The sequence below is a fragment of the Trifolium pratense genome, linkage group LG6 (assembly GCF_020283565.1).
Source record: "Trifolium pratense cultivar HEN17-A07 linkage group LG6, ARS_RC_1.1, whole genome shotgun sequence".
In the NCBI taxonomy this organism is placed as follows: Eukaryota; Viridiplantae; Streptophyta; class Magnoliopsida; order Fabales; family Fabaceae; genus Trifolium; species Trifolium pratense.
Window position 1 is genome coordinate 717,741 of NC_060064.1, and position 25,698 is coordinate 743,438.

The 25,698-nt window shown below is 32.0% G+C and overlaps 3 protein-coding genes across 6 annotated transcripts; 2 read left to right on the forward strand and 1 right to left on the reverse strand.

The window, feature by feature from the left end:
• The first annotated feature begins 5,770 nt into the window (after positions 1–5,770).
• Positions 5,771–7,704, forward strand: LOC123889592 (F-box/FBD/LRR-repeat protein At1g13570-like). Its single transcript, XM_045938994.1, has 3 exons — positions 5,771–6,793; positions 6,893–7,054; positions 7,396–7,704. Exons 1-3 carry the CDS (start codon positions 5,771–5,773, stop codon positions 7,702–7,704), a joined length of 1,494 nt encoding a protein of 497 aa, XP_045794950.1.
• Positions 7,705–7,770: 66 nt separating this feature from the next.
• On the reverse strand, positions 7,771–13,155 carry LOC123889590 (jasmonoyl--L-amino acid synthetase JAR4-like). 4 transcript variants are annotated; one of them, XM_045938993.1, is made up of 6 exons: positions 12,798–13,155; positions 11,963–12,062; positions 11,469–11,771; positions 11,278–11,379; positions 9,890–10,695; positions 7,771–8,393 (listed from the first exon to the last, which is right to left on the reverse strand). In XM_045938993.1, the coding sequence occupies exons 3-6, from the start codon at positions 11,759–11,761 to the stop codon at positions 7,852–7,854; spliced, it is 1,743 nt and encodes a 580-aa protein (XP_045794949.1). In that variant the 5' UTR covers positions 11,762–11,771; positions 11,963–12,062; positions 12,798–13,155; the 3' UTR covers positions 7,771–7,851. The 4 variants fall into 4 exon arrangements, with proteins under 4 accessions (XP_045794949.1, XP_045794948.1, XP_045794947.1 ...); XM_045938992.1 differs by having other exon boundaries at positions 11,469–11,811; XM_045938991.1 differs by lacking the exon at positions 11,963–12,062.
• Positions 13,156–17,750: 4,595 nt separating this feature from the next.
• LOC123889593 (ubiquitin carboxyl-terminal hydrolase 3-like) lies at positions 17,751–21,712 on the forward strand. Its single transcript, XM_045938995.1, has 9 exons — positions 17,751–18,013; positions 18,137–18,268; positions 18,384–18,422; positions 18,952–19,057; positions 19,148–19,206; positions 19,331–19,405; positions 20,919–20,967; positions 21,214–21,290; positions 21,448–21,712. The coding sequence occupies exons 1-9, from the start codon at positions 17,960–17,962 to the stop codon at positions 21,544–21,546; spliced, it is 690 nt and encodes a 229-aa protein (XP_045794951.1). The 5' UTR covers positions 17,751–17,959; the 3' UTR covers positions 21,547–21,712.
• The last annotated feature ends 3,986 nt before the right edge of the window (positions 21,713–25,698 follow it).

Genomic DNA, 25,698 nt, shown 5'->3' on the forward strand with positions numbered 1-25,698 from the left:
ACCGCACAAGGACGGGATAACAAATAACACAAAACCAAATAAATATGTGAAAAATCACACTTATTTAATAACGAGAAAGAAAAAATAATTTGGAGGGGTGATTTTAGGTCAAGATTGAAATTACCCCTCTTTGATAAATTAAGAAGAAGAAAAAAGGTGACAGCTAGGGTTAGAACTTAGAAGATGAGAGAAAAAGAGATACAAAGATGACATCTTCATAAAATTATTTACGCATATAGGACTTTGTATAATGTGTGTGAATGAGTTGGGGTTTTGAGAGAAAGAAAATTAAAATAAAATGGAAAATGAAAAGAGTGGTGAAAATCATCAATTATTAACAATTATTAACCTGTAAAAATAAAAGTCTCCTACCGATCGTTAGTTGGTTCAGTGGTGATTGATGCTAAATTTGGTAGGAATGATCATTGTTCGATCTCCCGCAACGGCGATCGGGAGGAGGCTGGAACCACTTAATGCTAGAACTAACTCTCGAACCAGATTAAATTGGTGGTGAAAGAAAAAAAAAAGTCTGGTGAGCTTAGCTCAGTTGGAGTTGATAGGGACATCATACTATATGTGCAGGAGTTCGAGTTCGAACTAGGGACACTCCACTTATTCACCTTTAAAGTGAATTTTATATTACTAATAAAAATAAAATAATTGTTCAAAAAAACTAATTAAAAAATATACTAATAATGAATTGATTCAAATAATAAGTGTTTTGATGAACATGTGGTCAGGATTACTAGCTCATGCTTATTGGAAAAAACTTCAATTGGGAGGAAAAAACTCACCGTGCATATAGTTGAATTATTTGACGGAAATTAATTTTGCTAACGACGGTGAAAATTTGTTAAAAAATATAGGAGCATTTTCCGAGGTAGTTGTGTACTTGGTTGAGTTGGTTGTATGCCAACGAGAGGAAAAGAACCAAGTAATTGTGTCCAAAAGGACTAAACGACGTCGTTCCAAGGATTCGTTTTAGCTACTGGACATATTATTAGTAGCAAGCAGTAGTACATGTACATGTACTACATGTGCATTGGGAATGGACACATAGTTTTTGTTTTAGTAATTTTTAGACTAAAATCACATATAGCTAAGCTAAGAAGATTAAAATGGAAGGTTGTAATATTATTGTAAGTACTTAACTGGTAAATTAAATTGATGTGAAAATGGAAGGTGGACCTATTCCCCTCTCAGTTGTCGTCACTTCTCAATTATTATTAGATTATCAACAAAAAAAATATCAATAAGTAACTTCTTTTTTTTTCCCTTATCTTAGAATGTCATTGCCTTGACATTAGTACTTTTTTAATCTTGAAGAATGATGAATCCTTCCACAAGTGAAAATGGTGTCACACTCATGTGCCTCATACAACCCAGCATAATAATAATAATAATATAATGTAAATTTGGATTGTTTCATTTGTATTGGTACGCGTTGTTTTCTTGCTTTTTCAATTTTGATACGGTCAAACAAAAACCTCACGTCAATGTTTTAAGGGTCAGTTTATTTTTGTGGATTTTTTCATATAAAATTGTTGTGTTTTTTCATATACACCTCAACCATATAAGCCATACTTATCAAAGAGGTGTGTTATTCAGACACAAATTTTGAGACACAAAATTAACACAACTCTATTTTCATTCACAAGTACGTAAAATAAGGTATGCAAAAAATATTAAAAAAAAATATATATTTGTTGTATTTTTGTCAAATAAATGTGGTTACATAACATTTTCCCTTAACAAAAAAGAGTATAAGGATGTGTTTCGTTCAACGGCAAGAGTTGATTTTAATAGAATTTATTTTGTAGAATTTGTAAAATGGATTTTGGTTAAGAGTGGGTACATACATTGATATCCACTCGTTTATACTAAAAATTAGATTTCACCTCTTTTAAATTAAAAACACTTAAATAATCTCTTAAATTACATTCATATGTTTATTTTTTATTTGAATATTAAACAAATCATTTTCTCTATTTCTTTTTTTTATTTAAAAAAATATTGTTGAGAGAAAATAATTTTGGACAATTAACATTTTTTTTATAAAAAAAAAAAAATACTAAAATACAATTTAAATTCATGTGGCAAAAGAGGCGTAACAGGATACCCGAAACCCGTTGAGGATATCCGATCCCCGTTGGGTATGGTTTGGGGTTATAATTTTTATCACCGCTCGAATTTGAGATGAATTTAGAGAAACTCGAACTTTATATATTTGAATTTAGGAGGGCAAAACTCATCCCCATCTCATTGCCATGCCTATTCATGAATGATGAATCCTTCCACAAAATGAAAATATTGTCCGCTCAGAGTCAGAGTTGCTACATGGAATTTAAACAATTGATAAGGAATTTTAATTCTTTCTACTTCGATGACAATTATAATAGGATTTAATTGATATGTACTGATGGTGTAAAATAATTTTATACCGTCAACCAATACCAACCATGTTTTCCGTCACATCACCTCACTTTACCCCACTTTCTTGACATGACGTGGTAAAATGATGATTATTTATTAGACGATGATGTAAAACTATTTTACACCGTCGGTGCATATCAATTAAACTCATTATAATAAGTAACTCATGTGTAACCTACCAATTTTATTTATTTTTAATTTCACTGGATTTTGATCGGTAAATTCAAAAGTGGGCTCCACCTATTTCTATTAAAATAGTGTTTTTTATTGGTAAGTTTTCATTTTTTAGAGTTGTTTTTTCTCAAATTTCATTCTCTATTTTTAAGCAGTTTCATGCGTCACCATGCTCCAATGCTAAAATAAAATAAGTTACCCTTACTTAGTTTTAAGTTGGGGTGCAACGGGCTTAAATGCAATCATCAACCCAAGACCGTAGAATTTAATAATACCAGAGCTTTGATATTTGACATATGTAGAAAAGAGGATGTAGAAAAGAGGACAAAGAAGTGTCTGGGGTGTTTCGGATACACCAAAATAGTCTCGCATCGTTTGGTAATCGAGACTAAGGGTAGGTTATATGCAACACTCACCTTTTAAACCACCGAGACGTCTTTTTTGTAAAGGACAAAATCATGACGGCCTAACTCCAAAGCGAACAATCTCTCGGAGATGTGGACTTGAGGTCGGATCAGAACAATTTGGATACTATGAAACAATAGGAATAACATGTTATCTCACAATGAGAAGAATGGTGCATTACAACTTGGTAGGCACTATGCAAGATTTCAGTGTTAGAACGATTGGTACGTACATGGCACAAAATACACAACAACGGACTGATGAGAACCATGAACATATGCCGCAACAATACACTTGGCAGCCACCAAGAGTTTCGCTCAAATGCAACGTTGATGCTCACTCAATTATCGAAACTGAAGCATTGGCTTTGGAAGAAGCTATGCAAGTTTTGCTATACACAAACCGTGGTGAGTGTAGTACATGGTTAAAAGGGTTTTTATGGTTTGGCATGCGACTATTTGGGCTCTTTGACGTGTTAGAAATGATAAAAATTTCTCCTACAAGTCAAGTAAAGTAATGTTGGGGATGTCTTGGATAGGATTAAGTGTACTTCTTGGAAATGACATTATGAATAATATATCCCAACATATTTTTGACTAATTAGTAAAACCAACACTTGATATCACTCAATAAGACTTTCATGGTTACTTGACTATTTAGTCACACTCACATAATTTTTGATTATTTATGAAATAATTAAAAAATTCAAATTTTGTGAGCGTGACCAAAAAATTATATTTGATCATGTGACCATATAAGAATAATTTCAAGGGGCTGAAAAACACTTGATATCACCGGTATATAAATAAATATGTAATTAAGTATATATAAACATATACTTTTGCAAAGCAAAAGTTAATCAATATCGTACCGTCGTACGACTAGTTGGTTAATTTGTTTGTTATAGTAGTTATAGTGGTTAGTTTAGAATAACCGTTTTGTTAAACTCATGCATGTATATATATGAGTTATCAGCTTATCCACATCATCTTCATCATTCATAATTTTTCATTAACCATAATTTCTTGATCTTCAGTCTTCACCCAAGAACAAGATCTCAGTCTTCAATTCTTTCTTGAATCAGGCAAGTTAATATTATACAGTAAATGTACATGTATCTTCATCCTTTTAAGAGTTATTGTTAAGTGATTGGTTTGTTTTCCTTCTTTGTTATGCAGATCATCAATTCAAAATGTATCCAAACGGCAGTACGAATTTCAGTCCCATTGTTCGAGGTCGGGAGATAATGGCAGCCCGCGCTGCTGCGCGAGACGTAGAAATCGCCGCCTACGATGAGGCTGCTACCTCCACGGGAGCAGTTATTGGTTACAAAAACTACAATGTTAAAAACTACACGGATCTTCGGGTGGATAGTGAAGATATGATGGAAACAACAAAAGGACCCCTCCAACAGCCAAGAGTGCAAAAAATCTTCATAATGAATGATAACGACAAAGATAAAAAACGTCTTAAGGATCAGGCTCGTGAAATGGGAAAGAGGTTTGGATATTACGTGACTTTTTCTGATCAAGAACTACCACTTTGATATAAGCATCATGCAGATATAATATTCAAGTAAATTTGTTGTGTAATTGCACTAGAAGTTAACTGTTAGTTAAGTTTGTTAAACTTTGTACTTGTTTCTAGCCTATATAAGGCACCATTTGAGTAATGAAAACCTAAGCATTTTGTTTGCCTGACACAATTAACAACATCCCTGCTCACATCCGCGCTCTTACTTTTCAAAAATATGTAACTCGAGTTTTAGAACTTGAATGTTGTTTTTGAGATTTCAAGTCATAGAACTCAAACACCTTCAATACATATCTAAATTTTTTCGATATTATGCATTTAAGTTCTAAAACTTGAGCATATAATTTAATTTTTTTTTTGGGTATAATCTTGAGGATATAATTTAATAGTTCGAATTCTATAACTCAAATATCCTTATAGCTTTACACTTGTATGAGAATTTCAAGATTTTTTTCTTATGTTTTATTAATCTTAATTTTTATTCAAAAAAACCAACTAATTTTATTTTTATTTAAATAAAAATGCCACGTGCAGGTGTTAAATGCATGTATACATTTCAAACGAGTTTTATTTTTGGGGGGTTTACAAGTATTTTTCTTGTTTTTGAAAACCAATTTTTGTTGGGCTCATACGCAGCCCAATTTGCAAGCTAGCTCGGCGCACCTCTTTTATAAATACTGGGATTACTATTACGATTAACACATACTTAATAGCAGATCTCATTCTTCTTCTTCGGTGAGTTTGTTCTCATCATTGATCGGTGGGACTGTCACATGATTTTATTTTAGTCACATGCTAACGAGTCTCCCGGACGTCCTTTAAACCTTAAATAAGTTTTTTTTTAGAATTTTTATGGGAATGCTTAAAGAGTGCTTCAGAACACTCGTTAGCAAGACTCTTTATTTTATCATTGTTTGTAAAACCAGATTTGATTCATTATATATAATGTGATTTGTCGATACAATTTTTTACTAACATTTTTTTACATAAAAACAACGATTTTCACTATAGGATTACAAATTAGTTTACTATTTCTTTTTGTTTTTCTTATAAGTAATCTGTTTAATCTGGTTCGGATGTCAATCATGGTATTAAGTGGTTTCAGTCCCACCCGATCGCAGTTGCTTGGTTCTCCTTACCAAATTCAGTGTCAATCACCGCTGAACCAAACCAACTAACTATAGTTTACTATTTATTTCAGGTGCATTGTAACTATTTTAAAGAAATGGATGATCTCATTAGTGAATTGCCCGACTACATCTTGTCGGATATCCTGACAATGTTATCCATGAAAGATTCGTTGAAAACCAGTGTACTGTCTAAAAGGTGGTGCAAGCTTTGGTCTCTAAGGAGAAATCTCTACTTTGATATATTCAATGTGATTGGAAGCAGTGAGGAGGAACTACTACAAAAAGGATATCTAGTTGACGTCCTTGATACTTCTTTCTCTGGTGTCACTACTATGGAGAGACATATCAATCCGGATATGAGTAAGGATGAATTTGTAAAACGAGTAAATCAATTTGTCATGAATTTTCAGGGCACAGTTATGGAATCTTTTTCAGTGAACTTTCATTTAGATCACGAACAAAGTAGTACTATTGATCAATGGATAAGTTTCGCAATTGCAAGGGGAGTTGGAAGAATTGATCTACTCCTTATAGGAAGGCCTTATAATGCACCACCTACAGGTCGAGGCAATCCTTGTACATTTGACTTTGGCATAATTTCGAAGTCTAATACTTCAACTCTAAACCACCTGCGTCTTGAAAATTGTCTCGTTTTCCATCCAACCAATTGTGACTTTACTCCATTAAAAAATTTGAGATCTCTATCACTTGAAAGATCAAAACTGGATGAAACTTTCATTGAAAGCCTATTAGTTAATTGTCCACGACTTGAAGAGCTTTGCCTAATTTCCTGTGTGTTCAAATCATCAATGCCGGAGATAGTAAGTTCGTCTTTATGTCATCTCAAGGTTATAGGGTGCTATTTTGTATCCAAATGTTACCACCAGGTGACTGTAAACTTGGTTTTACTAGATTGCCTTAAACTCACTTCATTGGAGCTAGATTGCCTTCAACTCACTTCATCGGAGGACGGTTTCGTTACCTTGAACTTTAATACACCTATGCTGAAGAGTATTGAATTCTCCATTCCATCCAATCAAGTGCTTAATACATATGTTGCTCTCTGTACAATTTTTTTTCCTGAACTTGAGATTCTGCGTTTGACCACATTTTCTATGGTTAGTCATAACATGTTGGAAAAGTGATCAATTTTCATTAATTTTTTTACATTTCATAGTCTTTTGAATTATATTTTAAATCTTGCACATTTTATTCAGGTCACAACTTCTCCGAAAATTACTCAACCAATCAAACATCTTAAACAGTTACACCTCTTTATTTTCGTGGACTCGTACATCTTAGATGACATGGAGTATGATCCTTTGTGGTTTCTAAACATCCTTCAAGCTTGTCCTCTTCTGCAGAAACTTTCAATTATGGTGAGTGAACAAGGTTAATGCATTTTTTTTTTTACTGTTATCGTTTTTATTCGTAACCATGACTTCATAATTAACTATTTGGCCATGGAATTAAGATTACATTCATCTAAAACATCCTTATATTAATAAATAATTTGAGCATATTGCACTCAGTCACCCAATATTTTTCCAAATTTAAATTTTGATTTGATTTTTCTCTAAAGAGTTGCAACTCTTCTTTTGAAGTATTTTGTTTTTATAATTATACAAACCTTTGTTATTAGTTTAGATCATTTTTTTAGATATTTTGATTTGCATTCTTTAGCAGCTTTTAATACCATTTGTTATTTTAATTTTTTCAGTTTACGGATCTAGAGTTCTTTGAAAATCAGAAAGATGTTATGAGGGATGTTGAAACATTCTCTCATGATGAAGTAAAAGTTATTGAATTGGGAGGTTGTGTTGGTAATTGGTTTGAAATTGAGTTTGTTTTGAATGTTCTAAAATATGCTCATAAACTTGAGCATATAGTTGTGAGTCCCTATTGGAGAGACGATGACTCGTCGGATTGGAATTCTAATCCTGTGTGGTTTCAAAGTGGCCGTAAAAGGATGAGTGAAAAGCTCCAAATTGAAGAAGTAGTAGGACGAAAAAAACTTGTGCTCATATAATATTGTATAATTAACTGTTTTTGTCAAATATTATTACCAATGTCAAATATTTAAAACTAAGGCAACTTTATAGAATGAAAGTTACTCCGAATGTCAAATATTATTTTTTTACAAAATAATGTCAAGTATGATTTTTATTATTATTATTCAATCAAAAGCAGTACTGATATAGCTCTTGACAACATTTTCACTCAAGATTTGCAACACAATGCTGTGTGTAGGACCAACACATCTTGGTGTCTTATATTGACTAACAGCAGTTCCTAATCCAAGGTAATGATCAAGAATCTTCTGGAAGGTTCCTCTTCTAACAACTCTAAGTTCTAAAGCTCCAATAGCATTGACTTTACGCGAACTAGTGTAACCTGCATCAATGAAAGACTTATCCAAACAATTGCAACATTCACTTAGCACTTCTTCACTGGCTTCGCCGTTGATTTCCCAAAAGATTACGTAGTTTCCAGGATCTTTCGATAAATCAACATGACTTGTGAATTCAACAACTTCCAATTTCTCTTCTACTAAATTTTTTGCTGCTGCTTCTACAGCTAACTGTAAATCTTTCTCTGTGTTCTTGTCGATGTTAATGTTCAGTAGAAGACTACTCCTACGAATAAACTTGAGTTCTGGTGTTGCGTTATGGAATCCCATAACCTTTACCACATCCCCTAGCCTATACCTGTATAAACCTGAAATTTAGCAACCAAGTTAAAATTATTAATGTTTGTTTAGAGTTATTTTTTAAAAAAAATAAATAAATGAATATTTGAATTGGAACATGTAACCGATTCTGTCGTCAAAGATAAGGTATTCCATTCAGCTAAACAACCAAACATTACACCATATGTGCAAATCACTCTCCATTATCGGAGTTAAGTACTCGATTTAATGCAGAATAGAAAAGATACAACTTTGTATTAGTCTTGCTCCTGACTTATACATCTATCGGTTCATGGCTAACTTGACAAGTTAATAATGAACAAAAACATCACCAACAAAAGGAGCAAACAAGGAATGGCCGCAAACTTATAACTGACTAACGCCGACACCATTTTCACAGGGGAGGGAGGCATAATAGCAGTTGAGGAGAGTGCCATAAGTGTTAAATAAGTCATTTAAAATGGGACGGAGAGAGTAATAATAACAGAAGAGTCAAAGGCAAATCTACCTCCAACTTTTTCTGCAAAAGAAAAAGTCTACCTGCAACTTGCAAGGCTATGCTAGTATATTTTAATCTGATTAGGTATGATGCAACTTTCAAAAGCACTTAAATATTAGTATTAGTATGAATTTATTAGTGCCCATTTTTAATGGTCCACATTGTTAAACTAAAGAAAACCTTTATCCGCCGAAAGCCCACGAAAATAGAAAGGAAGAGTCATTGTTAATCCATAAGTTTAGCTAATTTATCGTTAAGAGTTTCATATTGAATAAGACATGACTTAAACATAGGTTTATAAGTGGGATAATCATCACTTTACACACCGATTTTGTAAGACTTAGTTGGACTCGACTTAAATATCCGTGACCATATCAATAATGTTAGCTGCAAATAAAATAATCTGTATGCCCCACATGTATTGATGTCAAAAACCTGTTTCCTTCATAAATCAATAACTACTTGAAAGAGGAAGAAAAAAAACACATTTGCACATGTGAGGTATGTAAGAAGTTTTGTTTTCAGTTTTTCATTGGCACATGTAATGTTTGAAGAAGTTTTAAATGTGCAAGTAGCTAGCATTTCTCTTCCTTGTGGAATGTGGACTTATAACAGAACCTGATTTTAAAACAATAGTGTTTCTTTATACACAATATGGCACCATTACATTTTTCAATATTAATGAAGAATAAAAAAGTAGGGTCCTTGGTACTGATTCTTTTCATCAATTATTGTGAAGGTACCAAACAAAAGTAATTTAAACCTACAATAATTTACTCCCTCGGTAAATTTTTATGTGTCGTTTTTCTTTAAAAATTGTTCATATTTACTTGTCGTTTTTCAAAATTTAACATAACGTCGATTAATATTTTGTCAATAATACTCTTAATAATTTATCATAGTGAGAAAAATTGGTGAAGCGTGACAATAAATAGTACTATAAGATAAAGACAAATAATTTCGTCGAAGTAATAAAATCTGTTGATTAATGATAACTAAAAACGAACGGAGGGAAATAGTGCTTACCTGTGAAAGTGGTCATAACAATTTCATACTCTTCACCAATGTTCACCTCAGTGAGTCCTACAGGTTGAACATCAACACCTAGGAAAGTATCTTCATTCTCAAGTTGTTTGAGAGGAATGAACTCAAAGTAACCAATTTGAGGAAGCACAGCATAAGTTGCCAATTCTGGTGGAATTTTCGGATTAACATTTGAAGCTATCCACCCTTCAGAAGCTCCATAATCGGCAGTCAACAAAGGTAGCACCCCGGCATAGTGCCTCAATTTTTCCAAATATGGTTCCATAGAACCTGTCATGATTCCATAAATGTATTTTGCATTCGGAAAAAGCACCGGTATCAAACCATACCAGTTGCTTAATCCGATACATTTTTTGTGGATTATGTTAGCTAATTCCGGATTTGGTTTAAGTAATTTAGACATAGCGGTTCGAATAGATGGAACTGTGATTCTGCTGCTAAGAACCCCTTCTCGTATATCATTACAAAGCTCTTCCCAAATTTGTTCAAAGGTTCTGAAAGAAAGGACAATGCTATGTGCGAATGTCGAAGATACCAACTGAACTTCCTCTCGAAAAATCAACCCGCATAATAGATGGCAGTATAATGATTGGAAAAAATCACCACCAAATATCACTTCTTCTGGACTGCAGCATTGGGATTGAAGTGCCTTCATTGTCGGTTTGTAAGATGGATTACGAAACACATTGGTTGTAGCAGTTGTAGCTATTAGACCCCCTTTTGTTTTGAACTGTTTGCTACCGTATATAAAGTTTAACGCCTTCCCATTTTTGCTAATAGGAAACTCTCTGCACAACGAAATTATCATAGAACCAACTCGAATTAGCAAAAAAACATGGCAGGAAAGAATAGAGAATACGAAAGAGGAAAAAAAAAAAAAAAACATAGGTGCTAATCTATAGATGCTATTTATAGTGTTCACCAATTATAACATTTGACAGTAGATTAATTTTTCACTTAAAAGTTAAATTTCGAATAGTATTGTTTATCAGCCATGCTATTTGGCAAGAAGGAATTTGATCAGGAAATGCGCGAAAAAATGTGTGCTATGTTTTTAAGGGGAAAACCATCATCGAATTCGGTCCTTAGCAGAAATCACGGAAAGTATAAGTTATAAGGACCAATCATATACTGCCGCGTCATTTTGTGAAAAGATTTTTTGCGTCAAACATCATTTTCCTTTGTCTATACAATTGGATATTAAATTATGATTGGAGAATGTTTAGTTGTGTTAAATTGTGATTGAATAACAATAGAAGAAGTATACAAGGAATTGTGCATAAATTTTGTTCCAAAACAAAGTATATTTTCAACAAACAAATATCAGAAATGAAGAAGGAAAAAAGAAGCTAAGATATGAAGTTGTAGACCTGTTCCTATAGGCGAAAGAGGTTCGATATATCTGCATTGTGGACTCAAATAATTCATCGTTCCACGGTATATATTTTGGCTTCCCCTGAGTAGTGCCAGAACTGCAAGAATACCGTTCAAAACAGCGAAAAAATTCAAGTTCAAGGACTAATTAAGATGAAGTTAAAAAAAAAGAAGCAAAATAACACACCTTAAAGACATAGTGGTAATTGGTTTTCCAGTAAGAATAGTTGAATCATCACCATCAAGAATTCTATAAATAAAAGGTTCCAAATCTTTATGAGTAGCGATCGGAACACAAGCCTTGAAACTCTCAGGATCAGTTCTTCCATTAAGACCAAAATTCAGCAAATATTCTGCTGATGCATTATCCTCCAAAATTCTTCTAAGTGTTTCTCTCTGAACTCTTTCTGCATCTGTGCTCAGTGCCTCAAATTCTTCTATAACTTTGTCCATGTTGAACTCTTCCAATTTCTCTAACATCCTCACAACACTTCAACAAAGTTTATTTGTTTTTTTTAATATTTAGCAATCTGAGTGAATGAAAAGTGTTATAAAATACAAAGTTTAACAGAAGGTGATTGGGGAATAGTCAATTTTTGACAGTGAGGATAGACAGAAAAAGCAAACATTATATAATGAGTACATTATTGTATCATAGTGGACAAAGTAAAGATAATGTACACAAAGTCATAAATTTGTATAGTTTTCTTTGTTTTTACATGTGAAAGAGCCTGAATAGTATTTGTTTAACATGTACTTTTTCTTTGTATAGGTAGGGGTCCTATAAACAAAGCAAATACACATGTTACATGTCCATGGAACCTTTGTAGGATAGAAAAGAATTTTTTTTGAAGTTGTAGATTTAGAAAGTGAAGGAACATTATTAGCCAAATTAGCATAGCAAGTGATTGGGGGTTATTCCGGAGTTCTCGTATCTTTTGTATTCTGAATTTTCTCTTGTTCTTTTTGCGTATTATATACAATATTATTTGTCATTCCAAAAAAAAAAACATAGCAAGTGATTATTCACAAATTAAATTATAATTAAGCCTTATAAATTTTGCTTTTCTTTCCCTTTTATTCTCCTTTTTAAAGCAATTGTCACATAAGTCAACTCACTTTTCTATAGACAAGAATCAAGCACTCTCCAACATGAAAAATTCTTTAAGAAAATCAAACAAAATTGATATGTGATATAAGATCTAAACAAGAGAAATTTCCAGAATAAAGGTGAAAATTGAATATATATAAAAAATAAAAAGGAAGGGTAAAAAAACATGAAGGAAAATATATGAAAAAAAAGTCAACTCTCTTGTTTGATTTCTCTAATAATTGTGGTAGAAATGGAGAGGAAAGAAAAAGCATCCCTAGTAATTACTACCATTAGCAATACTAAGAAATTAGCTTATATTATTTTGGTTATAGTACAAATTGAACATAAATTGAATAGAGCTGCAACCTAAACTGTGGCACAAGAAAAAAAGTCAAAAACAGAAGTAAAAGGACAGAATTTTACCCAAAGTTGATGATAGTACTTGGGGTGGCAGAGATTCTTGGTAAAATTGTAGCTTGATTTTATGTTTGGTGATTCCAATCAAAGTAAGAAGTAGTAGTAGTGAGTTTATGGTTGCATCAGACAGAGTATTAAGGTATTACTAGTAACATGTTTATAACTTTGTTTGTCACATAGTTAGTAATACTATAGTTGTTGTTGTTGAGGTGGTGGTGAAATCAAGAGAAGAGAGAGTGAAGAAACAAAATGTAATGATGGGTTGGGTTGAAGATTCTTTCTTGGGAGATGGAATAAATACTATACTAAACAGATTAGATGAAACTCATTCCAAAAACATGTGGAGTGGTTGGATTCATATAGGATTCACGGATTTGGATTCTGTGTAGTTGATTGTACTGCAGTCACTAAATCTAGACCGTCCGATCAAGATTAGACGGCTCAGATTTTAAGATAAGATTTTAATTATAAAATCTGATCTTAAACTTTGAACTGTCTGATCTTGATCAGACGGACTGAACGTAGCCGACTGCACTGCAGTCACTAAATTCATGACTGCATTGAACCCAAATCCTTAGATCGACTCTTATGCTATTCAGAGTCAGAATGGTTAAACTAGTAGTACCATGATGATCTAGTTGTTGTAATGCCGATAATACCCCTCATGTTTTGCGACAATTACTAGGGAAATAAATGAGTAAATTGAGTCTAATATTTGTGGATGTCATCAAATAAATCGAGTCTTTCAATATTTTAAATTAGTCATGTGTCAAACGTTTTACAATTTTAGTTTTTCATGAATATTTGTTTTACTTTCCATCAAATAATCAAAATAGACATTTTAGCTTATCGTCAAATTACCATTTTTTTCTCAAATAACTATTGTTTTAAAATTGATTGTTGACTATGTACCACTTAAATTATATGATGTCAATCGACTTGAGTTGACCTAGTGATATTGGCTTGAAACCTTAGAATGTACGTGTTCCTCTTGATGTCTCAGATTTAATTCTCATGGTGTCAATTTCAGTGGGACAATCCATACATAGCAATAAAACTCTCTGACTTTTAAATGGACCCTCTACAAGTGAGGATGAGATTGATCCCCTCAAATTATTCGATCCTTAAGCTGGATACTCCACATAACATTTAACAATCCACATTTATGCATTTAATAATATTAGAAAACAGATACTCCACATTTGTGCATCAAAAAAGGGACTAATATAAATAACGTTTAACAAAAACTAATTTAAAATAAAATTTTAAAAAATATTGTGTAATGCTATCTCATATTTTTAGTGTAAGATAAAATTTATTTTTTTGTAAAAAAAATTATATTCAGCCTATATTAATTAGATACACAAAGGAAATTTCCTATTATAAATAGAGGAGTATGAAAATACGTAGAGTTTTTTATTTAATTTTTGACTTAGAGTATCAAAATAGAGTTGTTTTGTTTGTTTTTGTTTTGTTGAATTTAATTTCACGAAACGTCATCTTTTGGGGACCACATACACAGCATGTCGGCAAGTCCTTTCTCTTCTCCCTCTTTGTTAGGCTAACTCACGCCTCTTCCGTCCATTTCCATATCGTCATATTACTATTTTTTTTAAAAAAAAAACAAACGAAAATTCATGGTTCTCCGTTCTAGTATTTTTTGTTTATTTTTTTAAAATAATTTTTATTGTACTAAGTTTAGTAATCATAACTGCTTGATAAAAATAAAGATTTTTTAAAAATATTTTTGGTTTCACATTGGTCTCTTAGAGAAAAAAAAATCTGAATAGGTCCTTAAAGACATCTCCGTTAATCACTTTGGTCCTTTCCGTCCATTTTTTCGAGGACCAAACTGATTAACGGAGATGTCTTTAAGGAACCTATTCGGACCTTTTTTTTTTAAAGGACCTATTCAATTATTTTTTTCTTTAAGGAACCAATATGAAACCAAAAATATTTTTAAGGGATCATTTTACTAATTAAGTTTTTATAGCGTTAAGTTTAGTAATCATAACTGCTTGACAAAAATAAAGAGTCAGAAGTCCTTTTGACCAATGTACCAAAAAAAAAAAGTCCTTTTGACCAAGTTTAATGCAACATTGCTTGCTAAGTTACTTAAATCATGTAAGGTGCAGGACACATTCTTCCACTTAAGTGTAAAATTAAAATTAGAGATTAAGATATTATTTAAGTAATAATCCGTCATTAGAATAAAAAGTATAGTATCATAATTGAAGGCACAAAAACACCTATAAGTGCTTCGATATCTGGCGTGGATTTCTTCTAATTTAATCAAGGTCATGGGTTCAATCTCTGCCTTGAGCATCCAGCAGTGTTAAAGCTTTTAGGGAGAGTTTGTCGCTCATTTGGGTCCACAAAGTTCGAGAGATTAGTCTTTGCAATCGTGCGCAGATGATACCCGATTTAAAATATATATATAGTATCATAAAATTGAGTTGAGATAAAAATAAACCCACTTAAATATACTTAAAAATTCTACTATTGAGAATGCTCTAAGTATCCAGAGCTGGTCCAATATATTTTAAGAGTTTAATTATTGTGCACCGTCGGTGTAAAAGTTTTTTACACATACATCCAATGACACGTTGCCACATCACTTAATGAATGTGACACATCATGTGTTTTTAATTACCATACATGATGTGTCGTTATATTATTGGACGAATGTGCAAAATAACTTTGCACTGACGGTGCATATAAATTAAATTCATATTTTAAAGCCTAAATCATATATAATAGTACATCATACTAATTAGTTTGAAACCAATTTGATGACTCATTTTATATTTCTTCAAATAACATTGCGTTTTAGTCACACGCACGTTCACATAACGATGAACGTTTTACATAGTAGAGAATTAATTTATAATATATATAATATATTCTAAATTGAGAGTATAGCATCTCCCAAAATTGAGAAACCATTTTAGTGGCTTACTCATAATTAATTCAAGTAGAGCAGTTAACAAAATTTGTTTAACTAATGCCGTAGGCACAAACACACCTATAAGTGGTTGCTTCACTATCATTAATTAACTTCTAAATCCTCTTTGATTTGTTTCCTTCACCAATTTCTCTATAATTTCCATCCATCTTTATATGTTTGCTTCTTCACCGTAGATACATTTTGGTTTTACATTCTTCTTCCATGCCTGAAAACAATAAATAAATATAAAATGACTTTTGGCCTTTGGCCTTTTGGCCTTTGTCCAATAGACATACTGCCATACCAGGTCAGACAGAACAATCAACATTGTTCGAGATTTACAATAGATTTTACGTGTAATAATCAATCAATTATAATATTTCATACTTAAACCCAATCACAATTGATGTGAATGAAATTAGTTTCAACCTGTCAGAACTGACTCCCAAACCAGATTAAACATAAATTATTGTTTTGATGAAAATGGTGTGAGAAGAAGGCATACCTAGAATCTTTTATGGTAGTTTGAAATCTTGATGAAAAGCATTTCTTGCCAAATAACTTTGGCTCATGTTTCTCTCTTTTCTTGGTTTCTAATTTTGAAATACATGTTTTAGTTGCAGCAACCTGATCTCTTACGATCTGCTCGTTTTCTTCGTTCCATTCATCTTCGGTCGGATAATATGAAGAAAGAATTACAAGCAACATGTTAAGTTCAGCAAGAGATGTGTTTGGCATTTGTGAATGACACAATGTTCCATTTTCTTCTTCCCTTTCACATTCTTCAAACCTATTTATCTCGGTGTTTTTTTCTTTCTCTTTTGCTGCCATATTGTGAACAAAAACTATGGCTCATGAGATCAATTAAAACTTTATTTTGATAAGAATCTTTGTATTTATGTATTAATATATGAATGCTTGAAATTATTTTCTTTTGAGTATAAATAGATCATATATAAATGTAGAAAATGAGATGAAAGGGGGTAAAAAAATTCACTAAGATTAAGGATGCTCAAGAAAGTTATTTGCCTATTTTGAGCTTGAATATAGATATTTCCCCCCTTAATTAATTGTTTCCAATTTTACTTTTCTATTCCAAAATGTAGGGTTATTATTAATGAACCTTTTATTCCTTATCATTGTTTGGTTCACACTAATATAAAGAAACAAAATGAAGACTATTTATTGTGAAGGCGAATACATTTTTACAAGTGTATATAATGAAGCTAAAAAATAAGTCTATTCAAACAGATCATGTGTATAGAATTTGGAGAAACATAAATCATAGGATCCAAGACAAATTTGAGGAGAACTAGTTCACAATTGCGAACTAGTTCATTATAAGTGGTGTGTAAACTATACATGAGTATGAAGAGCAATATTAATCCTTCATTATCTAGGCAACGTAATTGCATGAGTATGCTTTTGGATTTGGCTAATTTATGGGAGCCAAAACACTTTGGAGTAGGGTGTGCACAAATCAAACCATATTTAAACCAAAACTATCTAGATGGATTGGAATTGTGATATCTGGTTCGACCATAAGTCTATAATACCGTATTTTTGAGATATTGTCCGTTTTGGGCGTTGTGTGAGTTCATAAAATTTTGTCATTTGAAAAAGACTTCTCATTGAGTTGAGGAGTCTGAATATTGTATATAAACTACTTTTAACCTCAATTTTAAGTAAAATATGACTTTTTAGGTATACTATTAGTATTATTAGTTGGCCCCCAAGTTAAGACGAAGAAAGCGCTCATAGATAAATTCTCACAAATAGCGTCATTGTTATGAACATAACTCGGAGTTGGGAGAGTTTGGAGAGGACTCAGTGGAAGAAATGTTTCAGTGAGTCACTTGTCACATGTGCGCTGACTAATCACAAACTTGTGAACGTTATGGGAAAAAAAGTGCTATTACGAAAATTAGGAGGTCAAAATTGCAAGTTTGTGAAAGGTAGAGGGTCAAAAGTGCAATTTAGCTTATAACAAGAAAGGGAGGTATTGTTTTGGTGGTTTAATCCCATTTTCCTTTTCCCCACCGAAGGAACCCACCCTTACTCCATATTTATTTATAGCCAAAACTCAATTTTTGTTCAATTCTCTTCAAAGGATTCACTTCACTCACTCACTCACTCACTCACTCACTAGAGAACTTATCAGAGAAGACTAAGGATCAAGGTTGTTGATCAGTTGAGTTGATAGAGAGAATCGTACAATACAATGGCTCCCAAAAGATGGCTTCCTCTTGAAGCTAACCCTGATGTCATGAACCAGGTTTCTATCTATCACTTTTCCTCTTTCATTTCAATCAATCTATTATTTTTTGTTACAAATACTAATTTTAATACATACCCATTTAACAATTTTTGTAAAAAATCAATCTTTGATGAGTTTCAGTTCCTTTTGGGTCTTGGTCTTCAAGAGAATCAAGCAGAGTGTTATGATGTATATGGATTAGATGATGAGCTTTTGGAAATGGTTCCAAAGCCTGTTCTTGCTGTGCTCTTTCTTTATCCCCTTACCACCAAGGTTTATTTTCATATATATCGTTCTTTTTCTGTTGTTTTTTTTTTTGTTTCATTTTTTAACCATTTATATATAATTTTATTTGCTTCTCATGTTATGAGTTTTTATCTGTTATTAGTCTGAAGAAGAGAGGCTGCAGCAGAATAATGAAAAAAGGGTGAGTTCACATATCTAATTATATCATCTTTTGACAATGGCTATGAAATCTGAATTTGGGTAGCATATATTTTTGGTTATTTAGATAAAACTCTTGTATTATTCTGGTGTAGGAATATAGAAACAATATGAAGCACAAACACAGACACGGACACCCGACACGACACAGACACTGACACGTCGACACCGATAATTTTTAAAAAAAAAGACATAATTCAGTGTAATCATAAGTATTGGTGTCATGTCGGTGTTCAATACCAACGTGTGTCCGACACCGGGACACGCCTAATCTAAGGAGTGTCTGACACCGGGACACACCTAATCTGAGGAATGTCCGTGCTTCATAGGCAACAATATGTAATTCTACGATCTTTTAATCTATTTGATTGTAGAGCATTTAACATGCTTGTTTGATTGTTTCATTGAACAATGTTTATGAAATCAGAATTTTGGGTAGCACATATATGATATTTTATTGATTATTTAGATGAAACACTTGAGTAATACTTTCATGTGTTGTTCTGGTGTAGGAATATAACAACAAAGTGTATTTTATGAAGCAAACTGTGGGTAATGCTTGTGGTACTATAGGGCTTCTTCATGCTCTTGGTAACATCACTTCTGAAATCAAATTTGGTAAGTTTTCAACAATCCAATTTCCTCAAAATAAACTGGGTGCATCGACAATTAGACATCGATATATCATTTAGTTTGTGTTGTTATCAGTTGAGGGGTCATTCTTTGATAAGTTCTTCAAATCTACTGCAAACTTGGACCCAATGCAGGTTACTTCTTCGTTCCCAAACCTCCTCTATTTCGTTCTCATATTTCACAGATGAAAGAAATTAAGACTTTTGGTCAGATAACCATAAATGCTCATGTGGAATTTTCTATCGTGGTATCTTACAGCGTGCTTTATTTCTCGAGAATGACAGCGAGATGGAGGTTGCTCATTCCGCAGCAGCCACTGCTGGTGATACAGAGGTATTTTTACTGATTAAATTTAAATTTTAAAGCAACGTAAGTTGGATTGGAGAGTTCTAATATGATGTATTAATGATATAGATGTAACTAAGATCAAAGGTTCATTTTTTAGCTGTCTATCTTGATATGATCCTATGCATTCGGAAAATCTTGCTCTTAATGTCACTTTTGTTGTTATCGTTATTCTTTGGATATGATAAACTGATACTTTTGCAGAGACCTTTATACTACATAGTTTATATTGATAGGTCCTTGTATAATGAGTAATGTTGGGAATGTGAATTTGGCCCTTTAGACTATAGATGTGAAATTATGCCCAAATTTTATTGTTATGTAACTGAATTTTACAAATTTCTCTGTTTGAAAACTTATATTTCCATTCCAGGGTTATGTTCACCGCACCATTAGTCCCAATCTTATCTCTGTTGTCTCTGTCTGTCACCATCGTGGTGTTCGCCGTCTTTGCAATTTCTACTCTTTCACTATTCAAACACCACCCTCTAGTTTATTTTAGCACAGTCCATACCTCAGGACTCCCAATGATCTCCCTATCTAACACCCACCACCGGTCCTCCATTCTGAAGTCCTTCCCTTTTGTCTTCTAATGCACAAGACTTAGCACCTTCAATAGAACTAGCTAAGGCTAAAGCTCCTAGTTCACCAAAATTAGTATATTAGATGGGAAAAATACACAAGCTGGCTTGATAACTTTTGACGTCTGAACTCACTACGGGTAATTAAGATAGTAAGCCTTATATTTTTTCTCTAATTTTCCTTTGTTTGATGTTCTGAGCATTCCTTTGCATAACTGTGGCTGAGACCCAAATAACTGCTTTGAAAAAGAGAAAAAGTTTTGTATCGAAGTACCCAATTTTAGTTTCTTTTTTCAAAAAAAAAAGGATGATGCAATGGTATTGATTAAGATCATACTAGATGCTTTGAGAATAAAGGATGTGTGCCTATCAAACTAGTTGTGAACGAATCAACGATTAGCATTGCACATAATCTAGTTCTAGGAACAACACACATTGTGTGAGTGGTTTGTTTAGTGAATTTTAGGTGGGAGAGACCAATCGTTCAAATACCTAGTGATTTTTATTTTCCAGCATGTGCTTATGTTTTCTCAGCACTTTGGGTTTCCTTGACCCGAGATAGGAGGAATGGATCAACATACTCGCACTTTATAAAAGAGAAATTGAATAGTTGTTGGTTAATGGTTAGTGAATTTTGGGTGGGAAAGACCAGGCATATGAATACCTGGTGATTTCTATTTTCCATTTTGAGATTCTGTTTTCTCCGCACTTCGGGTTACCTTGATCCTAGATAGGAGGAACACGTCAGTAAAAATGTTTCTTTTTGTAATTGCTACTTTCTGGGCTATAATCCTCATCAATTTAATTTTATCCTGAAGAGGCAAAACTCTGCAGTACAAAAAACAAATAAGTTGCTTATTTCAATTTTATTTCCTTTTGTGTGTATTAACAATGTTTTGTTTGAAATATTTGTAATGCAGGCAGTAGATGATGTCAATACTCATTTCATCTGCTTTGCTTGCGTGGATGGTAATTTCTTTTGTGTACCTCATTAGCATTTTCTTCTGTTTGGTATTTGTAAACTGGTCTAAACAATAATCAAGATGCAACATGCCGTGACTCACAGTTATTTTGGCAAACCAGCTGTGATATGAAAGATGTACTAAACGGAGATCCTTTACATTAAAAGACTTAAACCAGTTATGAACTCTTCTCTACCTTCCGCAGTTCCATATATTTATCTGATTAATTTCCTTGCAATCATATTGCATGCAGGTGAACTTTATGAGCTTGATGGAAGAAAGTCAGGACCGATATCACACGGTCCATCCTCACCAAGTGCTTTGTTGAAGGTAAATATCTTACAATGTTAAGGCTTTAACTGTATTGTTCCTGAAAGACATATTTTTAGCAAAAGGCTATAATTTGATTTGATCTGCATATTCATAGAGATAAAATATTGCATTTTAAATCACTAACTAGTGTAGTGTACATTTAAATTTACTGCAGGATGCTGCTAAAGCCATCCAGAGCATGATTCAGAAGAATCCAGATTCCCTCAACTTCAATGTCATTTCAATATCAAAGAAATCCAGTGATGGATATTAAGGAAGTCAATGTGGGATTTTTAGGGTTAATTTTTATTTTGAACTAATTTCTTGAAGTTATCTTTAGTATAATCTTCAGACATTCATGCAGCTTTTTATTCACTTTACCTCTGTATGCTCCGATTTTTAGTTACAAGATCTCGTAAGTTAAGCATATTTGATTAAAACTTGATGCTATGCCTATACATTTCCTGTATGTTTGGATTGGCGGTGGGATCGATAAAATTACAGTGACACTGTAATTTTTTGAAGCTGTTTTGTGTTTTCCAAAATTACAATGACTCACTATGATTATGTCAATTTCACCGTCAATCCAAACATTTTTTGACGAAGAATATTAAAGGAATTTTTGAAGTCAAAATCATCACTTAAAATGGTATTTAATAAATTTTTATTTTATCAAAAGCCATATCATCTTCAAAGTAAATCTCAAGGAGAGAGCAATAAACTTGTTTGATCATAGTTAATTACTTAATTTTTCTAATAAAAGTAAGAAATAAAATGCTTGTTTGAGTAACATGCTTCATCTTAATATTTATTCTTGTTTTTTTTTTCTCTCCTTAAAACAATAAAATACAGGTAGTCTAGAGATATTTTTATTCTTTGTTGTTGTTTGATGTTCGATCAACGGAACTGGATCACCTCCTGCAGTAAGGAGAGAGAAATGAAAATAAAAAATAAATGAAGAAGTGATGATGTGATGAGAGAGATGGATACATAAAATGGGCATGAGATTATCAATTATGTGGAATAAAAAGTTTATCCATCTAATTCTTAAGGAAAAAGATCTTCAGTAAGCTTAAATTCAGTTAGGAGATGAGAAAAAAAATGTCAAATATTGTTCAAATTAGAGCTAAAACGTTAACATATGTATATTTATAATCGATAATTTAATTTTGAATTTAATCTAACATTTATAATTTTATTTTTAATTTAGAATTTTAAGTCTTATGAATATTAATTAAAGAAACTATGAAAATATAATTAATATATTATTAATATTAAATTAAAAATAAATTGAAAATTACATAATTCACACCCAATTGATTTCTCTCATTCTCACTAATTAAATATGACTTTAGTCATGCATTTCAATAACAAATAACATCAACCTATCAATCATATCTTGTAAAGAATAATTTCTCCCTTTTATTTTTCTTTCTATGTACTATTAAATATGACTGTTTAAATCATACATGTCATGTGATAATGAATATTATATATATTTTTATGCACTATTAAATTCAATCCCTTGTCATTTTTATTTTATATTTATGAAACTCTTTTATCTATAATTTATCAAATAACTATCTATTAATTTATCTATATTTTATATTATAGATTAACCACTATTATAAAAATGAGTCTTGCTAAACAGTGCCCTCGTGACACTCTTTAAGCATTTCATTTAAAGAAATAATTTATTCGAAAAGTAAAATATTTCAATTTCTAATGCGTTCACTTCACACATTTCCATAACTTTTTAACAAAAACTTACTATTTAAGGTACTTAACGAGTATCCGGGGGCACTGCTTAGCATTTTCCTGTAAAAGTTGAAGATTTTTTTCTTATAAAAATAAGTAGAGTGTATATCCTATTATTGAGTTCGGGTGGTTAATAAACTCTCTCTAGGACGAATAGTTTGGAAAAACCTGAGTTCAATTCTAATGGAAACAATTATTGACGCCGAACTCTGAACCCTCTAGAGGAACAATTTGGATCCTCAGCTGCAGTCTGTCTGCTGCTAATCCTGCTGCATAATCCTACCCCTTTATTTAATCATTCATACTGATACATATTAATACATATCAAGAGTATCCATAGGTAATTATAAGAGAATCAAGCATATTAATTTCATTCCATATAATACTATCATTCCATATTAATCATTCCATACTATTTTGACTAATTCCAAAAGAATCACACGCTGCTTTCTTTGTTTGTTTGTTCTGTTCCTGCAAAGTCTTCCCTGCAATACTAAAGCTTTCGTGCCTCAAATTGAAACTAATTCATCATGCTTTTTTTTTTCAACATCCTCTGGTTTCTACGACATTTTCGTTTTGATTATCACAATATTAATGGTGAATAATGTGCAGTGGTGCTCTAATTTTATTTTTAAAAAAACTCATTATGGAAACCAATGTGGTTAAAATTCAGTGGTTTATGTTTTGTCGTTTTGATAGCCAGGATAGTCAGTAAAAGCCTGATGAATCCAACATTGAATTTATTGCCTCGTGCAGAATGTGTACCTAAGCATTTCTTCAATCTTTTTTGATAGTTTGCTTGTCCATGTTTTGCTTTTTAGTTTTTGGTTCTTGAGAAATTAGCTCAGTACAACTGTGAGTACTTGTTGGCGCACTTTCATAACCTCATGATCGATGATTATTTGGTGAAGCCTTAAATGTAAAGTACTAACTATATGAATATGTGCATTGTAAAATAAACATTTTGAACACATTGGTAAGACGACGTTACTTAGCACAAGTGAATTTAGCAATCAATCATTGTTAACATACTTTAATAAAAGACCTATTGAAAATAGGAGCTCTCGTCGTCAATACTTGAGCTAACCTCTCAGAGTAATCTATGGTCAATACTTGAGCTTAACTTTTCAAAGTAATCTATGGATCAGATCAATATAAAAGTTGGTGATATAACTGACCTAGATTATTATTCCACTACAAGAAAATTCAACTAAAACATCTTCCAAAATGATTTATGTTGCAAAGATCCATCTCGTTATGATCAACCTTTCTCAAAAAACAATTTGTATAGAAGTGAATTGATAAGCCAAGGGTAATTTTTATGCAGATAATTCATATAGAAGCGAACAGAACAAAGAGACAAAGAGACTTTGCAGGAACAGAATAAATAAACAAAGAAAGCAGCGTGTGATTCTTTTGGAATTAGTCAAAAATAGTATGGAATGATTAATATGGAATTGATAGAATTATATGGAATGGAATTAATGTGCTTGATTATCTTATTACCTGTGGATACTCTTGATATGTATTAATATAGATCAGTGTGAATGACTAAATAAAGGGCTATGCAGCAGGATTAGCAGCAGAGAGGCTGCAGCTGAGGATCCAAATCGCTAGAGAAATATAAAAAAAAGAGTATATACTTTTTTTTTTTGACAAAGAAAAGAGTATATACTTTTTTTTTTACAACAAAAGAGTATATACTTAAAAACATATTAATGGATGTTAAGAAAGTTGATCCTATAATTATTAAAATATAAAAAAAAAAAAAAACTTTTTTTCAACCATAAAAAATAAATTATTTTAAGCATTTCTCTAAATTTATAGACATATGGTATTATATATTTATTATTACTAATATGATATGATATTTCTATATAAAAAAAATTCCAAATCATCGCATTTAGTATGATATCCATTTCATAACCAACAAGTGAATTGTCTTATCATCTTAAATAATAATGAAGTTAATTTGGTTAAGTTATTATAATTTGTTTGAGGTGGATATCAACCCTAAAAGTTAGCTCTCGTTCGTGATCATCACCTTTTTGTCTTTGTTGCTCGCGAAACAACGTCCCTATTTCCTTCTCCACATCATCACCATAACGCCCCTCCGTATTACCAATCATTGGTCTTCTTTCCAACTCAAACAACATTTTTAAAAATATCAAATTTAGATTATTACCAAACAATAATCCAAAAGACCAAAACTGATCGCTACCTACCACTAATTATCAAACCCTAATAAAAAAAATTCAAACTTTCCCGTCGCACCACAAGGCGTTTGAATTCATTGGAGTTCTTATCTAGGTTTAACCTAACCCAATGGATGGGTAATAAAAAAATATCAAAGGCTTGCAAGAACACTTAGGGTTTTGTTGAATAGATTAAATAAATGTTTCCTATTTGTATTTTTATTGGAAAAAATGACGGTAAAAATAAAAAATGGTTCCTAATTTATTATTGATATTTTTGTGTTGTGTTGGGTTGTGAGTTGAGTTTTTTATTTTATTTTTTATATATGGACAATAAATACAATGTTCATGTTTTTTAATAAATATTTTTAGGTTGACGAGTTTACGAATATTTTTAATTAATTTTCAGGTTAGCTCGTATATGTGATTTTTAAAAAATGTCAACATTTATATTGATTCATCAAAATAAGCAA

Coding starts and splice junctions, on each gene's coding strand:
- LOC123889592 (XM_045938994.1), top strand. CDS start 5,771: ATGGATGATCTCATTAGTGAATTGCCCGACTACATCTTGTCGGATATC. Junction 6,794..6,892: donor GTTTGACCACATTTTCTATG/GTTAGTCATAAC, acceptor CATTTTATTCAG/GTCACAACTTCTCCGAAAAT. Junction 7,055..7,395: donor TGCAGAAACTTTCAATTATG/GTGAGTGAACAA, acceptor TAATTTTTTCAG/TTTACGGATCTAGAGTTCTT.
- LOC123889590 (XM_045938991.1), bottom strand. CDS start 11,761: ATGTTAGAGAAATTGGAAGAGTTCAACATGGACAAAGTTATAGAAGAA. Junction 11,380..11,468: donor ATTACCACTATGTCTTTAAG/GTGTGTTATTTT, acceptor GTATTCTTGCAG/TTCTGGCACTACTCAGGGGA. Junction 10,696..11,277: donor TCTTTCGCCTATAGGAACAG/GTCTACAACTTC, acceptor TTCGTTGTGCAG/AGAGTTTCCTATTAGCAAAA.
- LOC123889593 (XM_045938995.1), top strand. CDS start 17,960: ATGGCTCCCAAAAGATGGCTTCCTCTTGAAGCTAACCCTGATGTCATG. Junction 18,014..18,136: donor ACCCTGATGTCATGAACCAG/GTTTCTATCTAT, acceptor GATGAGTTTCAG/TTCCTTTTGGGTCTTGGTCT. Junction 18,423..18,951: donor AGCAGAATAATGAAAAAAGG/GTGAGTTCACAT, acceptor GTTCTGGTGTAG/GAATATAACAACAAAGTGTA.